The sequence below is a fragment of the Callithrix jacchus genome, chromosome 12 (genome assembly GCF_049354715.1).
Source record: "Callithrix jacchus isolate 240 chromosome 12, calJac240_pri, whole genome shotgun sequence".
Taxonomy (NCBI): domain Eukaryota; kingdom Metazoa; phylum Chordata; class Mammalia; order Primates; family Cebidae; genus Callithrix; species Callithrix jacchus.
The window spans coordinates 28,004,142-28,023,551 of record NC_133513.1 but is presented as its reverse complement, the minus strand read 5'-3'; the positions used below and the strand labels follow the sequence as shown (position 1 = coordinate 28,023,551).

General features: G+C 42.3%; 1 protein-coding gene across 3 annotated transcripts in view; it reads right to left on the bottom strand.

The window, feature by feature from the left end:
• IL21R (interleukin 21 receptor) overlaps nucleotides 1-19,410 on the bottom strand; it is a 44,905-nt gene that overhangs the window by 17,729 nt on the left and 7,766 nt on the right. For all 3 annotated transcript variants that reach the window (XM_035267238.3, XM_054242721.2, XM_054242722.2), the window contains exon 2: nucleotides 1,735-1,799. In XM_035267238.3, the coding sequence (XP_035123129.1) occupies nucleotides 1,735-1,783 (49 nt within the window). In that variant the 5' untranslated portion in view covers nucleotides 1,784-1,799. The remainder of the gene's footprint in view (nucleotides 1-1,734; nucleotides 1,800-19,410) is intronic.

Sequence of the window (19,410 nt, the reverse complement as noted above, 5' to 3'; positions counted from 1 at the left end):
CCCAGTCTCACGTATTCAGTCACAGCAGCACAAATAGACTAAGATCCCAAGAGCAGGGAACAGATCCCAGCTCTGCCTCTGCCCAGTGATGTGGCCAGGCACCTGTCCCTTAGGCTCTCTGAGCCTCAGTTTCCTCAACTGAAAGCTGGGCATCATTACAACAGGGGCCTTGCGGGGCTGTTGGGAGACTGGAATGAGATGATGCTCCGAGCTCTGCCTGCAGCCCGGGCTTGTTAGCTGCACCTGCCAGATGTGGAGCTACTGTGGGTGACCCAAAGGCGTTTTAGAACCCAAACGGGGATGGTCGCCACTCAGAAAGGGAAAATCAAAGTTTGACATCTGTTTCCTGAACGAGCTATTTGAGGTGCTGAGTCTTCTGGTAAAAACCAGAGAAAAATGCCCATGAGTCAGCAGAGCAGCCATTCAGTTCCTCCCTTGCCCCTAGGCCGGCCTCCACACAAGCCTGTGCTGGATCTTGCCTCCTTGTGGCCCCCTCCTCTAGGAAGGCCCCCGGGATCTCTTAGTCCTAGATAGCGCCCCCCTCAGTCAGATTCCTGCCCTTCTCAGCTCTGCTTTCTAACATGGTCCCCTCTGACCTCAACATCTGGTCCCCCGGAAGGCTGCCTACCAGGATTTGGTCTCCGTTTTTTAATTTTTTTATTAAGACAGAGTTTCGCTCTTATTACCCAGGCTGGAGTGCAATGGCGTGATCTCGGCTCACCACAACCTCCGCCTCCTGGGTTCAGGCAATTCTCCTGCCTCAGCCTCCTGAGTAGCTGGGATTACAGGCATGTGCCACCATGCCCAGCTAATTTTTTATATTTTTAGTAGAGACGGGGTTTCACCACGTTGACCAGGATGGTCTCGATCTCTTGACCTCGTGATCCACCCGCCTCGGCCTCCCTAAGTGCTGGGATTACAGGCGTGAGCCACCGCGCCCGGCCTCTGTCTCCTTTTGGCTCTTCCTCCCATCCCCAACCCAGGGGCCACCAGTGCCTGCTAAGAATCCAGCGATTGTTTTTGTTTGTTTGCTGTTGTTAGACAGGGTCTCGCTCTGTGACCCAGGCTAGATGGAGTACAGCGCTGTCACCCTGGCTCACTGCAACCTCCACCTCCCGGCTTCAAGCAATCCTCCTGCCTCAGCCCCTAAGAAGCTGGAGCTACAAGTGTGTGCCACCATGCCTGGCTTTTCTTCTTCTTCTTCTTTTGTAAAGACAGGATTTTGCCATGTTGCCCAGGCAGGTCTCAAGCTCAAGTGACCTACTCCCCGCCTTGGCCTCCCAAAGTTCTGGGATTACAGGTATGAGCCACCCTACCCAGGCCAGAAATTGTTGAACAACATTTCCAAGGAGAGTCATTACAGAAGGAGAAACCGAGGTTAGACGGAAGGCAGAACTTCCTCACTCAGAGAGTTGGGAGCCAGCCAAGGCAGAGCGCAGGGGAAATAAAGGATGAAGTCTCTCATCCCCACAGCGGCACCCGAAGACACAGCCCTTGGGCTGAGCCACCTGAGACTCACATGTACCACTTCTGGTTCATGGAGCGCTTTGGTGGATGGACTCTGGTTAGTGGAGAGCTGGCTACTGGTGTTGTGTCAGGCTCAAGGGCACGGGTACCATCCATACTGGATCTGTGGACTCTAGCTGTGTTTTTGCACCCACAAAGCCAGCACAGCCCCACTCAGCTCTAGGATGGGGGCCCTCCCCACCTGCAGACCACGGGGCAGCCACTTACCTCCCTGGAGCAGCAGCATGAGCAAGGGGACAGCCGAGCCAAGCAGCATGCTGACTCCCACGGACCTGCAAGAGACGATAGCCAAGGGTGAGCCCAGGCAGGGTTCACAGCTCCCCCTGCCTCCCGTCATCCTGTCTCTTCCCAGGCAGACTTGCCCCAGATTCTTGGAACTGTCTTAAGAAAAAAGCAAGATCCTGGGGGCCCCTGTGGATGACCCCAAGAACTCCCACCTCTTAGAAATGGCAGATTCACCCAGAGAATCCCTTCTACCTTCTTCCTGCCCCGCCATCACATCACAAATGCGAAGTGAATTTACTTTATGATTTTATTTTAATATTTTTAGAGATGGGGTCATAATCTGTTGCCCAGGCTGGAGTGCAGAGGCACAATCACGGCTCACTGCAGCCTCAACATCCTGGGCTCAAGTGATCCTCCTGCATCAGCCTCCTGAGTAGCTGGGACTAAAGGCACATGCCACCATGCCCGGCTCATTTTGAAAATATTTTTGTAGAGATGACGTCTTGCTATGTTGCCTGGACTGGTCTCAAACTCCTAGGCTCATGTAATCCTCCTCCTCCGCCTCTCAAAATGTTCAGATGACAGGTGCGTGCCACCATGCCCCGCAGGTGACTGGAGATTGCTGACTATTTTGCCTTTGCTGAGCCTATCGATATAGCATTGTGTATGAAATTAAACTTCTGTATTTATCTATCTAAAGAAGAAAGAAGGCCGGGCGCGGTGGCTCACGCTTGTAATCCCAGCACTTTGGGAGGCTGAGGTGGGCAGATCACAAGGTCAGAAGTTCGAGACCAACCTGACCAACATGGTGAAATCCGGTCTCTACTAAAAATACAAAAATTAACTGGGTGTGGTGGCGCATGCCTGTAATCCAGCTACTCAGGAGGCCGAGTGAGGCAGGAGAATCGCTTGAACCTGGGAGGCGGAGGTTGCGGTGAGCCGAGATCATTCCATTGCAACAAGAGCAAAACTCCGTCTCCAAAAAAAAGAAAGAAAGAAGAAAGAAGGAGGGAAAAAAAGAAGGGGGGGAGGGAGACAGGGAAAAAGAAAGAACTAGTTTGTAAAGTAGCATCTGCTGAGAAGCAATTTTCACCTTCCTTCCCATAAACATCCAAGTTAATAGCCCAATAAATTGGCTTTTTTTTTTTTTTTTAATTTGACAATGTCTCACTCTGTTGCCCAGGCTGGAGTGCAGTGGTGCAATGTTGGATCACTACGACATCTACCTCCTGGGTTCTAGCAATTCTCCTGCTTTAGCTTCCCAAGTAGCTGTGGTTACGGGTCCCCACCACCACGCCCAGCTAATTTTTATATTTTTAGTAGAGATGGGGTTTCACCATGTGGGCCAGGCTGGTCTCGAACTCCTGACCACAGGTGATCTGCCCGCCTCAGCCTCTCAAAGTGCTGGGATTATAGGCATGAGCCACTGTGCTCGGCCATCAATAAATCGGCTTCTTACTGAATAATAAATCCAAAGTTAGCCCACAAAGGAGATCCCTGCTGAATACTTAAGATAATGTTAGCTCAGTAATGAGCCTTCTTAATCCATCACAAAGCCCAGATTGGCCCATAGGGGAGCATGCTAGGAAATCCAGGCCCGACCAAACAGAGGCAACCCGACCTCCTAATTCGGGCCAGGATGAAGAAGGAACCTCTTTGGGGAACAGAGTGAGCTTATCCGGGAAGAGTAGCATTTGCTGTCTTGGGCGGAGGAATGACCCACCAGGCTGGTGATGCCAGGCTCCTCCTGGGACTTGTCTATTTCACCCACCAGCTCTATGTCTGTTTGGGGAAGTGCCAGCCAGAGGGCAGTGGTCCACCTGCCCAGAATCAGAAGCCCTTCCTAGACCAGCCCCTGCAGACAAGAATGGAGCTAAAAGCTCTGCCAGGCGTGGTGGCTCACGCCTCTAATCCCAGCACTTTGGGCGGCCGACGTGGGTGGATCACGAGGTCAAGAGATTGAGACCATCCTGGTCAACATGGTGAAACCACGTCTCTACTAAAAATACTAAAGTTAGCTGGGCATGGTGGTGCATGCCTATAATCCCAGCACTTTGGGAGGCTGAGGTGGGTGGATAATGAGGTCAAGAGATCGAGACCATCCTGGTCAACATGGCAAAACCCCGTCTCTATTAAAAATACAAAAGTTAGCTGGGCATGGTGGCGCACGCCTTTAGTCCCAGCTACTTGGGCGGCTGAGGCAGGAGAATTGCTTGAACCCAGGAGGCAGAGGTTGCAGTGAGCTGAGATCGTGCCATTGCACTCCAGCCTGGGTAACAAGAGCAAAACTCCATCTCAAAAAAAAAAAAAAAAGAATGGCGCTAAAAGCTAAACCGAAGAGAGATGCCCCCTGCAGGAAGCAAGTGATAGGCTGGCTTTCTCTAGGCGCCATTTCCACAAAGGGAAGACCCGCCGCCTCTGTGCCAGGATCTTCCCAAAGATACTGGCCCCATCCACAGATCCCTCGGACCTCCTTCACAAAGTCACCAAAGAACCAGTGATGCAGGGCATGGGCTGGGAGCCAGGGAGGTTCAGATGACCAGCTGTGTGGCTCCAGGTCAGTCCCCCGCCTGCTCTGAGCCTTGTAACGTGGAAACAGCAAGGCCTGCTGCCAGGCTTCTTGTGAGAATTCAAGGAGGTGATTTGCATAAAACCCTGGGCATGGCCCCCATCGCATAAACACTCGACTAGCAGCTGTAATTGATAAGAATGTAGAGCATCAGAAATGGAGCGGTCTCAGAGTGATCTAGCCAAGAGATGCCCAAATATCTCACTTCCAAAATTTTAGCCCTATTGGTACAGTGTGTGCACTGTTGTTTATTCTAATATATATTTTAATATATTTTCTATAAATAAGTTCACTTAAAAATGTAACTGCAGCATCATCCTAAGCAATGGCATCGCTACTCAAATAAAATAACGCTGGGGCAGATGCAGTTTCAATCTGCTTTTAGGAATATGGAGCTTGTGTGAATCCAACCCCTGCAGAGGCCCCATTACCATGCTTTGAAGATGTGGCCTCTGATCGCAGGAGGGGGAGCCTGTGTCTGTCCCCCCGCTATTCTGTCCACATCCATCACCCCAGCCACAGCATGACCCCTGACACAGCTCTGTCCCCGTCACTCCCTGATGGCTTTATCTTGACCACACACAGCACAGCAGAAAGTGTGAATTCCTTTGCCCAGGTTCAAGATTCCTCATCCCCACCTTGACCAACATAGCAAGACCTTGTCTCTACCAAAAATAAAAATAGAAGTAAAAACACGTTAGCCAGGTGGTGCACCCCTGTGGTCTCAGCTACTCAGGAGGCTGAAGAAGGAGGATTGCTTGAGTGTAGGAGGTCCAGGCTGCAGTGAGCCATGATTGTACCACTGCACTCCAGCCTGAATGAAAGAGTGAGGCCCTGTCTTTAAAAAGGCAAACAGACCAAAAACTCCTCATTCCTCCTAATTTCTTACCTCTGCCTATATCACAGAGCACTAGGGATATGGACGGGGTGCCTGCTGCTGCTGCCTGCCCGGCGTCTCTTCCCAAAGAGCTCCTTGATCTGAGCTGCGTTTAGTGGTTTCCATCAGGCTGACTCCACCCCATGCCCCACAAAGTGGGCTCCTGACCCACTCTTGGCCAATCAAAGCAACCCATCTGTCTGACCACAGTGATTGCATCAGGGATGGATGTCAACTTGGGCACCGAGTTTGTTTTTTTTTTCTAGAAAACTGGCAATCTTTTTGGTGTCTGTGGAGAGCTTGTAGCCATCTTTGTTCCCTCTTAGAGAGAGCCTCCTTGAAAAATGACATCCATACTGAGAAATACAGATCAAGAGTCCCCATGACATTATATGAGGTCCTGGATTCAGCCATATCTGATGTCCACCCTGTGGACTTCTCATTTCCATGAGCCAAAAACCACCTATGTTGCTCAATAATGTTGAAGTCTATGTCTGTCGCTTGCCACCAAAGATCCATGACAAAGTGGAATAGAGAAAAGGGCTCAGAATTTGAAACCAGAAGATCTTGAAGCCGACAGTAGCTCTTCTCTGGCTCTTTTACTCTCCGAACTCAGCTGCCATCTCTGAAATGGGGACCGTAGTGCTCACTGCACCTGGCGGTGAAGGAGAGGCTGTGAGAAAGCAGATGTGGTAATGCTTTGTGGACTGTGAAGAGCTGTACCGGTCCACAGGTTTCCTGCCATTACTGGCTGACTGCCCTGAATGACTCATTGTCTCCCCGGCAGCCCAGGCTCTGTCATGCGTCTCTGCCTCTGCCAGAGCAGACTCCTCCCCTTCAACACCTTTCCCCTCCCACCCTCTCAACTCAGCTTTTACAGTCCACGTGCTGTATCGCTGCAGCCACGCTGGAGTGTTCCAGAGCTCCTGCCACTGGTCTGTTGGCTTTGAGGTTGTCGTTGGTGCAATTAATTATCCACTTGCTATTGAGCTTAACTTGCCTTCTATTTGTTACTGCAATAACCATGTCTCAAAAAGTATTATATCACAACCATCAACAGATAACTGGCACGAAATAGACAGACAGTGTATGCCATGCTGGTTAAGACACAGGCTGCGGAGCTGGCGGGTCTCAGTTCAAATCTCCTCTCTGCCACTTACAGGCTTTGTGGCCTCGGGCAGTTTGCTTAACCTCTCTGGACCTCAACATCCTCATCTGTAAATGGGAATAACAATAATCACAGTACCTGCCTCATAGGTCCCTGGGAGAATTAAATTAGTCAACATTTATAAAGCATTTAGAACAGTGCGCGGCATTTACTAGATGTTATATAAATGTTACTTAAACAGAACAATCAACTTTTCATAAAACTAAATACAATAAAACGTAACAACTAAATACAAGAGAATCAAAAGCAGCAATTGAAATTTAGTGAGATGCTACTACCTGCCTGAGAGTCCTAGAAGCTGGACATGTGGTTTGTCTTTGTTTAAACTTAAGAAAGGGAGGCCAGGCACATTGGTTCATGCCTGTAATCCCAGCACTTTGGGAGGCCAAGGTGGGAGGGTCATTTGAGGTCAGGAGTTTGAGACCAGCCTGGCCAAGATGGTGAAACCCTGTCTTACTAAAAATACAAAAATTAGCTGTGTGTGATGGTGTGTGCCTGTAATCCCAGCTACTCGGGAGGCTGAGAGAGGAGAATTTCTTGAATCCAGGAGGTGGAGGTTGCAGTGAGCAGAGATTGCACCACTGTACTCCAGCCTGGGCAACAGAGCAAGACACTCTGTCTCAAAATAATAATACTAATAATGTTTAAGATGCAATAGCACCAAATTGAGATTCTTGCCTCCTCCATCAGCAGGGCAAGTGATGAAGGGGGCTCATGTTTTTTCACTAGGAGATCCAGGGATATTTACCATTGTTTAAAACAAACTGCTTACTTCGGGAAACATCAGCTTTAAAACACAGACTTTCCCCATCACTCCCTCCGCAGGCTCCCACAGCACCAAGTGGGGTCTTTCCTAATTCCACTGCCCTCTCTGCCCCGAATCCATCCCCTTTTAGGTCTTTGAACGCAGGCTGACTCCCGAGGGCAACAGCACTTTATCCACAGATACAGATTGGGCCACGGTGTGTGTTCCCTGCAAGGACAGAGGTGTCCTAGGAGGCTTCCTGCTACAGGCGCCCCTTGATATGGTTTGGATATTTGTTCCACCCAAATCTCATGTTGAAATGTCATCCCCGATGTGGGAGGTGGGGCCTGGTGGGAGGTGATTGGATCACGGGGCGGATTTCTCATGAATGGCTTAGCGCCATCCCCTTGGTGATGAGTGAGTTCGCCTCAGATCTCATTGTTTAGAAATGTGTGGTACCTCCCCCTTCTCTGTTTTGCTCCAGCTCTCCCTACGGGATGTGTCTGCTCCTGTTTCACCTTTTGCCTTTTGCAAAAGCTCCCTGAAGGCCTCCTCACCAGAAGTCGAGCAAATGCTGACAACATGCGTGTACAGCCTGCAGAACCATGAACCAATGAAACCTCTTTTCTTTACAATGACCCAGTCTCAGGTATCTCTTTATAGCAATGCAAGAACGGTCTAACACACCACTGCAGCCCCGAGCCTCTGCGGTCTCCTACCGAGGAGTGAAGAGCACCTGACTTGGAGCATGCCGCGTCCCAGCTGTGTGTCTTCGGGCAATTCCCCAATCCCTCTGATTCTCTGTCTTCTCATCTATAAAATGGAGGTCATCAATCTTCGCTGCAGGTTTGTCATGAGCATTAAATGCGTCATTGCATGTAAACTCCTGTAGAAGCGTTTATCCAGCAGTCCCAGTGCTGAGAAATGTTTCCTGGAGTTGCTGTAATTCACACTAAAAGTTGACCAAATTTCAGGAGATTCTGGGGAAATGGAGAAGCTTGGGGCAGGAAATTTGATTGAAGTGAGTGCTATGGAGAATATGAGGCGCTTAACTTCACAGTCAATGCAGTGGCTCACATCTGTACTCCCAGCCCTTTGGGAGGCTGAGGTGGGTGACTCACCTGAGGTCAGGAGTTCAAGACCAACCTGGCCAACATGGCAAAACCTCATCTCTACTAAAAATACAGAAATTAGCTGAGGTGGTGGCAGGTGCCTGTAATCCCAGCTACTCAGGAGACTGAGGCAGGAGAATTGCTTGAACCTGGGAGGTAGAGATTGCAGTGAGCCAAGATCAGGTTACTGCACTCCACCTGGGAAACAGAGCTAAATTCCATCTCAGAAAAAAGAAAGAAAGAAACAAGAAATACAAATAAAAACCACAATGACATACCATTTTAATTTTTGTCAGATTGGCAGGAACTAAAAGTCTGATGACATTATATGTTGCTGAAGATATGATATACAGGAACTCTCATTTATAGCCACAAGAAATGTGAATTATTACAACTGGTCTGCAAAGAAATTTGGCATGACATAATAAAAGCGAACACATGCCCTACCTAAACCTGGTAACCTCACTCTTCCGCAAACTAGTAAAGAAATTCTTCCTGCATGTACAAGAAACATATACAGAAATGTCTATAGCAACATTGATTTTAATAGCGAAAAATTAGAAACTATCTAAATTTCCATCATCAGGAGAGTGAAAAAATAAATTGCAACATCGTCACTTAGTGTAAACATGAATCCTTTACAGCCACACACAGCAAAGTGAATGACTCTCACAATCAAATTTTGGAATGAAGAAAGGAAGTTGGAGAACAGCATAAGCATAATAACACCATCTGCATCACACTGAAAACCACCCAAAATGATTGTACATATTGTCTAGGTGAGCATACCTGTCATAAAAGTATTTTCTAAATCATGGGGATAATAACATCAAATTTTGAATAGTGTGGAAAAGGATGGGGTGTGAGAAGGAGGGATGCTAAGGGTCTCAACAGTTTGGTAAAGCGTGGTGAAGCTACCATGGGTGATGATAATATTATACTTTATGCCCTTTTGTGTGTTCAAACTGTTTCATAACATTTGAAATGTAAGTGAGTCTTAGTTTTGTAAAAGAAAATGTGGATGAAGGACCTCCACTTCTGGCGATGCTGAAGTAGCTATTGTCAGACTAATCCTTCCTTTGAGGATAACTACTAATCAGGGAGGAAAAAACTGCACAGGAGAGCACCAAGTTCTATAGTACTTAAGAGAAATGCATTGAAATTCTGCATGCAGTTTCTCCTCAAATCACGTGCAAGTTGTTGAAAATATGTAGCATGCCAAGAAACCTAGCAAAATGCACCTGCTGATACGTGGGGAAACTAAGAAGGAATTTTTGCAGTTTTACAAGCAGAGGGAAGAATTAGCGTTCACGGCCTGGCCAAAAAGATGGACCCTGGTGAGAACTCAACTATTTAGAAAAGGCCATTCCTTGGGAATAAGAAAAAATTATAAATATTTAGTCCTTGACTGAATCAGTGTGATCTGCTTATATGCTGTATGTCTGCTAGAAGAAAATTTAAACCTATCTGGAAAAAGTTAGCTTCATCCAAAGCCTCTATACCTTTTTATACATAATGTCCAAAATTCATTTCAAATTAGAAGGCAAATCAGAAAACAGTATCAAAAATGAAGATAAAATAAACAATAGAAAGAGTTACATAGGTGAATTTGAAAATGGCATTATCAGATATGCCTAAATAAATCAGACCTAAATCAATGAAGGGCATACCATGTTCATAGATTGGAAAACTTAATCTTATCAAGATGACACCTCAAATTGATCTACAGATTCAAAGTAATCCCCATAAAAATCCTAGCTGGCTCCTTTATTATTGTTTTTTAATTTTTACTTTTTTTGCAGAAATTGACAAACAAGTCCTAAAATTTATAGGGAAATGTAAGGGACTAGAATAGCCAAAAATAACTATTTTAAAATTTATTTTCACTTTTTTTCTGGCTACATTTTTGTAGACCAAAAATAACTTTTTCAGTTAATCATAGTTAAAGTAACTATGATTAATATGTTCTAGCAACGTCAGAAGAGAGAATTGTAAACTGGAAGACTGGTCAATAGAAAATACCTGGATTGAAGCATACAGAGAAAAAAAGTTCAAAAATACAGAAAAGAGCAACAGAGACATAGGACACATTGTGAAAAGATCTAACATACATTCATTTGAAATCAAGAAACAGAAGAGAGAACAAGTTAGAAGAAATAGCAGTGATTTTAGTTAAAATTCTTTTTCTAAACTAACAAAAGACATTAAGCCACAGATTTAAATAGCTCTAGAAACCACAAAAAGGATAAATACAAAGAAAGCCACATCTGGGTATATCATAGAGAAACTATTTTAAAAAATAAAAGACAAAGATATGCTTAAAGTACACAGAGAAAAAAGATGCTTCACCTTCGAAGAAGAAACCGTAAGACTTTTTACCAAAACGATGAAAGAGAGCAGACAACAGAACAACTTCTTTAAATGCTGAAATTTCAAAAGCCAACTTAGAATTTTATATCCATAAAAATATCTTTAAAAAAATAAAGGCAAGGTCAATATGACAAAGAGATCTATAAAAAAATCATAGTTAACATCATACTTAATGGTAAAGAAATGAAAGCTTTGCTCCTAAGATCATGAAGACAAGCATGTCCATTCTTGTGACTTTTACGAAACATTTTACTGGAGGTTCTAGCCATGGCAATTATGTAAGGAAAAGAAATACAAGACATTTAGATTGGAAAGGAAGAGGTAAACCATTTTTCTTTGCAGATAATATGATCTTGTATTTACAAAACTAAAGGAATTTACACCTAAAACAAAGAGCAATTGTAACTAATAAGCAATCTTAGCATAGTTGTAGAATATCAGATTGACAGACACAAATAATGATATTTTTATACACACTGGTAATAAATAATCTGAAGATGAAATTAAGAAAGTGATTTTGGGCCAGGCATGGTGGCTCACCCCTGTAATCCCAGCACTTTGGGAGGCTGAGGCAGGCAGATCACAAGGTCAAGAGATCCAGACCATTCTGGCCAACATGGTCAAACCCTGTCTCTCCTAAAAATACAAAAATTAGCTGGGCATGGTGGCACATGCCTGTAGTCCCAGCTACTTGGGAGGTTGAGGCAGCAGAATTGCTTGAACCTGGAAAGTGGAGGTTGTAGTAAGCCGAGATTGTACCACTGCATTCCAGCCTGGTGACAAAGCGAGACTCTGTCTCAAAAAAAAAAAAAAGAGAGAGAATAAAATGGTTAAATTTAACCAAATTCATTAGTTATATTAATATGATATAAATTCATTTATTAGTGTGAGACTTGTGCAATAAAACCTACAAATGTTATTGAAATAAATTATAGAAGACCTAAATAAATGAAGGATATACTATGTTCATAGAATTGGAAAATTGATGTCATCAAGATGACACCTCAAATTGATCTACAGATTCAACGTAATCTCTAAAAAATTCCAGCTGGATTTTTGTGGGATTTTTTTTTTTTTTTTGCAGAAATTGATAGACTAGTCCTAAAATTTATAGAAAAATGTAAGGGACTAGAATAGCCAAGAAGATTTTGAGAAAGAACGCAGGTGGAGGACTCAAACTTCCCAATTTCAAAGCTTACTACGAAGCTAAACTTATTAACAGTGTGATACTGACACATAGATGTACATATAGATTAATGGGATTGAACTGAGAGTTCAGAAATAAGTACATACATTTATATCTATCTGCTTTTTATGAGGGTGCCAAAACAATTCAATGGGGGAAAAAGTAGTCTTTAAAACAAATGGTACTGCACAAATGGATATTCACAATGCAATACAGTGAAGCTAGACTCCTACTTCACACCATAGACAAAACTAAACTCAAAACAGATTAAAGACCTAGATGTAAAAAGCAAACCCATTGAACTCCTAAAACAAAACCTATGTGTAAATCTTCATGGCCTTGTTTTAGGCAATAATAGTTTCTTAAATATGGCACCAAAAGCATAAGTAAACAAAGAAAAGTAGATATATTAAACTGTATCAAAATTTAAAATGTTTTGCTTCAAAGGATACTCTCAAGAAAGTAAAAATAGAGCACACAGCATGGGGAAAAGTATTTGCAGATCTCATGCGTTTGTTAAAGATCTGGTATCTAGAATATATAAAGAACGCTCGCAACTCAGGATCTAGAAAACAAGAATTATAATTTAAAATGGGCAAGAGATTTGAATAGACATTTCTCCAAAGAAGAAATACAAACAAACACATGAAAAGGTAGCCATTGACATTACTCATTAGATGCAAATCAAGAACATAATGAGACACCACTTCACACTCATTAGGATGGCAATACTAATAATCACAAGTGTGAAGGGGGGGTGGGTGGAGAAATTTGAACCCTTATATACAGCTGATGAGAATGAAAAACGGTGCAGCCACTATGGAAAACAGTTTTGCAGTTTCTCAAAATGTTAAATACAGTCGCATGCTGCGTAATGACATTTCAGTCAATGACAGACTGTGTGCAGGCAGGCCCATAGGACTATAATGAAGGTGAATAATTTCTATTGTCTGGTGATATCATAACACAACATGTTACTCATGGCTTGTGATGATGCTGGTGAAAACGAATTTACTGCAGTGCCAGCCAGACAAAAGTACAGCATATGCAGGGCTGGGCGCGGTGGCTCATGCCTGTAATCCCAGCACTTTGGGAGGCAGACGTGAGGAGTCGGAGACCAGCCTGACCAACATGGTGAAACCCTGTCTCTACTAAAAATACAGCAATTAGCCAGGCATGGTGGTATGTGCCTGTAATCCCAGCTATTCTTCAGACAGAAGCACAGCATTGCTTGAACCTGGCAGGCAGAGGCTGCAGTGAGCTGAAATCGCACCACTGCACCCCAGCCCAGGTGACAGAGTGAGCGAGACTCTCAAAAACAAAAATGTTAACTGCAAAACAGCCTCAGGCAGGTCCTTCAGGATGGATGTGTCCTCGTCATTAAGCAATATGTGACTGTACAGTGTTGCTATATGACCAAGAAATTTCACACCTAGGTATATAGTGAAAGGAATTGACCAGATGCAGTAGCTTATGCCTATAATTTTAGCATTTTAGGAGGCCGAGGTGGGAGGGTTGCTTGAGTTCAGGAGTTTGAGACTAGCCTGGGTAGTGTGGCAAGACCTCATCTCTACAAAAAATAAAATATTTGCTGGGCATGGTGGCATGGACCTGTGGCCCCAGCTACTTAGGAGACCAAGGTGGGAGGATAACTGGAGCCCAAGAATTTGAGGCTGCAGTGAGCTGTTTTCACACCACGGTACTCCAGCCTGGGTGACAGAGTGAGACCCTGTCTCAAAAAAAAAGAAAGAAAGAAAAAAGAAAATAAAACAATTGCAGATATATGTCCAGAGAGAAATTTACAAACTTTGTACACAAATGTTCACAACAGCATTCATTATTCATAATAGCAAAAAATTCAAAACAAGCTAAATTTCTATCAATTGGTGAATGGATTAAAAACATGTGGTATATCCATGCAGTGGAATATTATTTAGCCATAAAAAGGAATGAGCTACTGATACATGCTACAAAACGGATGAACTTTAAAAATTCATGCTAAAGACACCAGACACAAAAGGCCTCATGTTGTATGATTCCATATGTGTGAAATGTCCAGCAGTGGCAGATCCATAGGGACGGAAAGTAGGTTAGTGGTTGTCAGGAGCTGAGGGTGAGGGGCCAGGGGACAGAGAGTAACAGCAGTGGGTGTAGGTTTGTTTCTGAAGTGATGAAAATGTGGAGTTAGTGGTGACGGCGGCACAACTTTGGTAGTATACTAAAAACCACTGAATTGCCCGATTTAAGAGCACATTTCAAGTTTTGTGAATTACATCTGAAATACAGATTTTTAGAAATGAAGGCAAAATAAGGATTTTTTTCAGACAAAACGAAGTGAGAGATTTTGTCAATGATAGACCTGCATCAAGCGATATAGGACAGTGAGTTTTTCAGGTACAAGGGAAAGAATTCCAGATAGGAAGCATCTCTAGGTACTGTACGGTGAAATGAAGCACGACAGAAAGTCCTCTGAATATATTAATTAGGCCGGGAGCGGTGGCCCACACCTGTAATCCCAGCGCTTTGGGAAATAGAGGCAGGTGGATCACCTGAGGTCAGGAGTTCGAGACCAGCCTAACATGGTGAAACCCAGTCTCTACTAAAAATACAATTAGCCTGACATGGTGGCACACATATGTAGTGCCAGCAACTGGGGAGGCTCAGGCAGGAGAATTGCTTGAACCTGGGAGGCAGAGGTTGCAGTGAGGTGAAATTGCAACACTGCACTCCAGCCTAGGTGACAAAGTGAGACTATGTCTCAAAAAGTAAATCAATAAATATATGAATTCCTATGATTATTAATTGTGTAACATACTAATGATATAACGGGGCAAGGAGAGGTGAATAAAATTGGAGGCTGCTGTACAAGAGGACTTCAAAAAGTTCATAGCAAATGCAATTCAAAGATAACAATGAAAAAATAAACTCTGTTTCTCAACATAAATTCTATCAAGGTCAAGACACTTTTGTAACTGATGACAGCAGGCATTTAGGCCATCTCTAAAGAACTGGGGGGTCCTGGGAATGAAACCATATCAGTGCAGTCTTTTTTACATTATTAACTAAAGAAAATGGGTGATCATTAAAGATTAGGAAAAGAAGTCAGAAGGCACCAAATCAGAACTTAAAGGTGGATGCCTGATTTCTCATGGAAACTCTGTAAAATTGCCCTTATTTCATGAGAAGAATGAGCAGGAGCATTGCTATGGTGGAGGGCTCTCTGTGAAGCTTTCCTGGGCATTCTTCTGCTAAAGCTTCGGCTAATTTCCTCAACACGCTCTCATAATAGGCAGATGTTATTCTTTCGCTGTCCAGAAAGTCAACAAGCAAAATGCCTTGAGCATCCCCAAAACCTGTGGCCATGACCTTCTCTCTTGACCAGTCTGCTTTTGCTTTGGCTGAACCTGGGAGCCATTGCTCTGTCTTCAGGATGAACTGGTAAAGCCATGTTTAATCTCCTATTACAATAATGTGAGGAAACGCTTCTGAATCTTGATCCCGTTTGTGTAAAATTTCCATGGAACTTTCTGCTGTTGTCTGTGGCTGATCTGTGCACAGTGGTTTGGGCACCCAGTGAGTGGGAAGTTTGCTCAACTTGAATTTTTGTCAGAATTCTGTACCCTGAACTGAGTGAGGGGTCTATGGCGTTGGCCATTGTTTGGGCTGTTAATCATTGCTCCCTTCCATTAAGGCCTGAACAAGATGAATGTTTCCTAACAGATTGATGTGGATGATCTGCCACGGAGGGCTTTATCATCATCATTGATTTCACGATTCTTCCACCCAAGTTTCACCATAAATTTGATGTTTGTTCCTGCTTCAATTTTAGCAGAATTCATGTTGCAATGATAGGGGCTTTTTTTTTCAAACGGATGCCTTATCCTTCTTAGTGCCTCAAACTAGATCCTGTTTACACATGCTATAGCAAGTTCGTACACGTTTATTTTGGTGCTAAAAATGTTGAACTTCATGCATAGTTTTTTCATAATCTGAGTTTTCCATGAACTTTTGGAAGAATTCATATCATGTAAGACGTAACAAACAAACTAATAACGTAGATCCTGATAATAATGATATGCATGTTATAATCTCTAAGATAAGCACAGAAAGAATTATAAAAGAAGGTACAATGAACAGGCTAATAGGAAACATGGAACAATAATTTTTAAAACTTGATTTTTCTACAAAATAGAACAAAGAAGAAAAAAGAAGAAAGACTAGGTAGGTCACAAAAGAGAACAAATAGCAAGATGGCAGACATAATCTCAGACACATCTGTGCTTTCATTATGTCTGAAGTAAATGACAGTCTTCATACCAAAACTTGACATTAAAGGAAAGTAGAATTGCAGGTCAATCTTTCCGATAAATAAGATGCAAAATATCTGAATCAAAATATTAACAAATCAAATCTAATAATATGTACAAAAATAGATAACTTATCACATGGGTTTATTTCAGGAATATAAGTTTAGTATGACATTTGGAAAGCATAATCAATTTCACCACATTGACAGAATGAGGAAGAAAATGTATATTATTATATAATAAGTTTAGAAAGCACATTTAATAAATTGCAACACACATTCAGGATTTTTAAAACCTATCAAAACAGCAGAAATATAGGAGTCTTCTTTAATCTAATTAAGATTACACACACACACACACACACACACACTACACATAGCTAACATTATCCTTAATTGTGAAATATTGAACACTTCCTCCCTGAGTCAGGGTGAAAACAAAAACGTCTTATACTAGAGGCACTACTTAACATAATAAAGAAAGAAAAATAAACTTTTAATTTATGAAGATTAGAAAACTATGTGTTTAAATTACAAAAGAACTGAGGAACCAGAAGAGTCCACTATCCTCAACAAATAAACTATTAGAATAATAATTGTTAAACAAAGAAACTGAAGTTGAGATCAATATACAAATCTATCGTATTTCTAATGATCAGCAAAACTGACAAAACCTTAGTTAAATTTAAAAAAGAGAGACAGAAGACTCAAATTAACTAAAATTAGAAATAAAAGAGGATACATTGCAACTAATTCCATAGAGATAAAGAGGATTCTAAGAGGCTGCTATGAACAATTATATGCCAACAAGTTGGATACTTCAAAAAAGTAATAAGTTCCTATACATGTACAACCTACCCAGACTGAATCATGACAAAATAGAAAATCGAAACAGACCTAAACTAGAAAGGAGATTGAGTCAGTAATTAAAAACCTCCTAGAAAAAAAAAAAAAAAGCCCTAGCCCAGATGGCTTCATTAGAGAATTCTATCAAATATTTAAAGAATCAACACCAATCCATCCCTAACACTTATAAAAAACTGAACAGAAGGAAACACTTCCAAACTTATTTTATGAGGCCCCAATATCAAAGCCAGACAATGATGCAAGAAAACAAAACTATAGACCAATACTCTTGATGAATACTGATGCAAAAATTCTCAACAGATGCTAGGAAGCCAAATTTAACACACATTAAAAGGCTATGGGATTTACCTGCAGAATGCAAGGATAGTCACAAAAATCAGATAAATGTAATACATGAGGCTCATAAGACCTGAAACTATAAAACTCCTAGAAGAAAACATACAGGAAAATCTTCATGAAATTGAAACGAGCAATGATTTCTTTTATATGATACTAGAAGCACAGGCAACAAAAGCAAAAACAGATATATGGGACTACATCAAACTTTAAAACTTCTGTTCAGCAGAGGAAATCATCAACGGAATCAAAAGACAACCTATGGAGTGGGAGAAAATATTTGCAAACCATACATCAGATAAGGGGTTAATATCTAGAACATACAGAAAATTCCTACAACTCAATAACGACAGAAAAACAAATAACTCAATTTAAAAATTGACAGGTGTGGTGGCTCACACCTGTAATCCCAGCATTTTGGGAGGCCGAGGTGGGGGGATCACCCGAGGTCAGGAGTTCAAGACCAGTCTGCCCAACTTGATGAAACCCCATCTCTACTAACAGAAATTAGCCAGGCATGGTGGTGGGTGCCTGTAATTCCAGCCACTTGGGAGGCTGAGACAGGAGAATTCCTTGAACCCGGGAGGTGGAGGTTGCAGTGAGCCAAGATCAAGCTACTGCACTCCAGCCTGGGTGACAGAGCAAGACTCTGTCTCAAAAAAAAAAAAAAAAAAAAAAAGGATAAAGACCATGAACAGATATTTCCCCAAAGAAGATAAGTGAATGGCCAGTAGGCATGTGAAAATATCCTCAATATAACTAATCATCAGAGAAATATAAATCAAAACTACAATGAGATATCACCTTGCACCTGTTAGGATGGTCGTTATAAAAAAAAGAAGTGGTGGTGAAGATGTGAGGATTGAAACCCTTGTGCACTTTTAGTGGGACTGTAAAATGATGCCAAACTTTAAAAATAAAAAAATAGAAGTACCAGATATAGATCCAAAAGAAATGAAAACAACATCTTTGCACACTCCTGTTGATTGCATTATTTATAATAGCCAAGATAAGCAAGTAACCTAAATTTATCGATAGATGAATGAATAAGAAAATATAGTATATACTGAACGGAATATTATTTAGCCTTTAAAAAGGAGGAAGTCCTGTCATATGTTACAACATGGATACATCTTGAGGACATTATGTGAAGTGAAATAAACCAATTGCAAAAAAAAAAGACAAATACTGCATTGTATCACTTATATGATATAGCTATAGTAATCAATCTCATAGAAACAGAAAGTGGAATGGTGGTTGCCAGGGACTGCGGGAGGGAGAAATGAAGAATTGTTGTTCAGTGGGTATAGCGTTTCACCCATGCAATATGAAGAAGTTCTAGATATCTGTTATACCATTTACAATATTCTACTGTACATCTAAAAATTGTTGAGGGTAAAAAAATGTACTGGTTAATAAAATCCAAGCCTGGAACACTATACTTTGCACTATAATACTCTCTCTTGTTAGATTAGCAGAGGAAAAGATCCATAAACATCACAAAAGCAAAGAAAGGCAGGAAGCCTTCAACTGATGGTCAGATGAAGTGGGCTGGGTTTGATAGCTATTTCTTTCTACATCTGGAATTTTAGCTTTAAAAAGTGTTAATAAAATTGTAAAGTATAATAACTCACTATATTCCTATGCACTAAGAACAATCAAGAAATTTTAAAATTATGCAATTTACATCAGCATCAAAAAATCAAATATCCAAGAAGGAATCTCATGAAAGATGTACTAGACTTTTTTTGTTGTTTTTTTCAGATTAAGTCTTGCTCTGTCACCCATACTGGAGTATGGTGGTGCAATATCTGCTCAATGCACCCTCTGCCTCCCAGGGTTCAAGCAATTCTCCTGCCTTAGCCTCCCAAGTAGCTGGGATTACAAGCATGCACCATCACACCCAGCTAATTTTTGTATTTTTAGTAGAGACAGGGTTTCACCATGTTGTCCAGGCTGGTCTGGAACTCCTGACCTCAAGTGATCCACCCACATTGGCCTCCCAAAGTTCTGAGATTACAGGTATAAGCCCCTGCAGCTGGCCAATGTACAGGACTTCTACACAGAAACCTACAAGACATTACTAAGAAAAATTAAAGAATATAAATAAGTGGAGGTACAT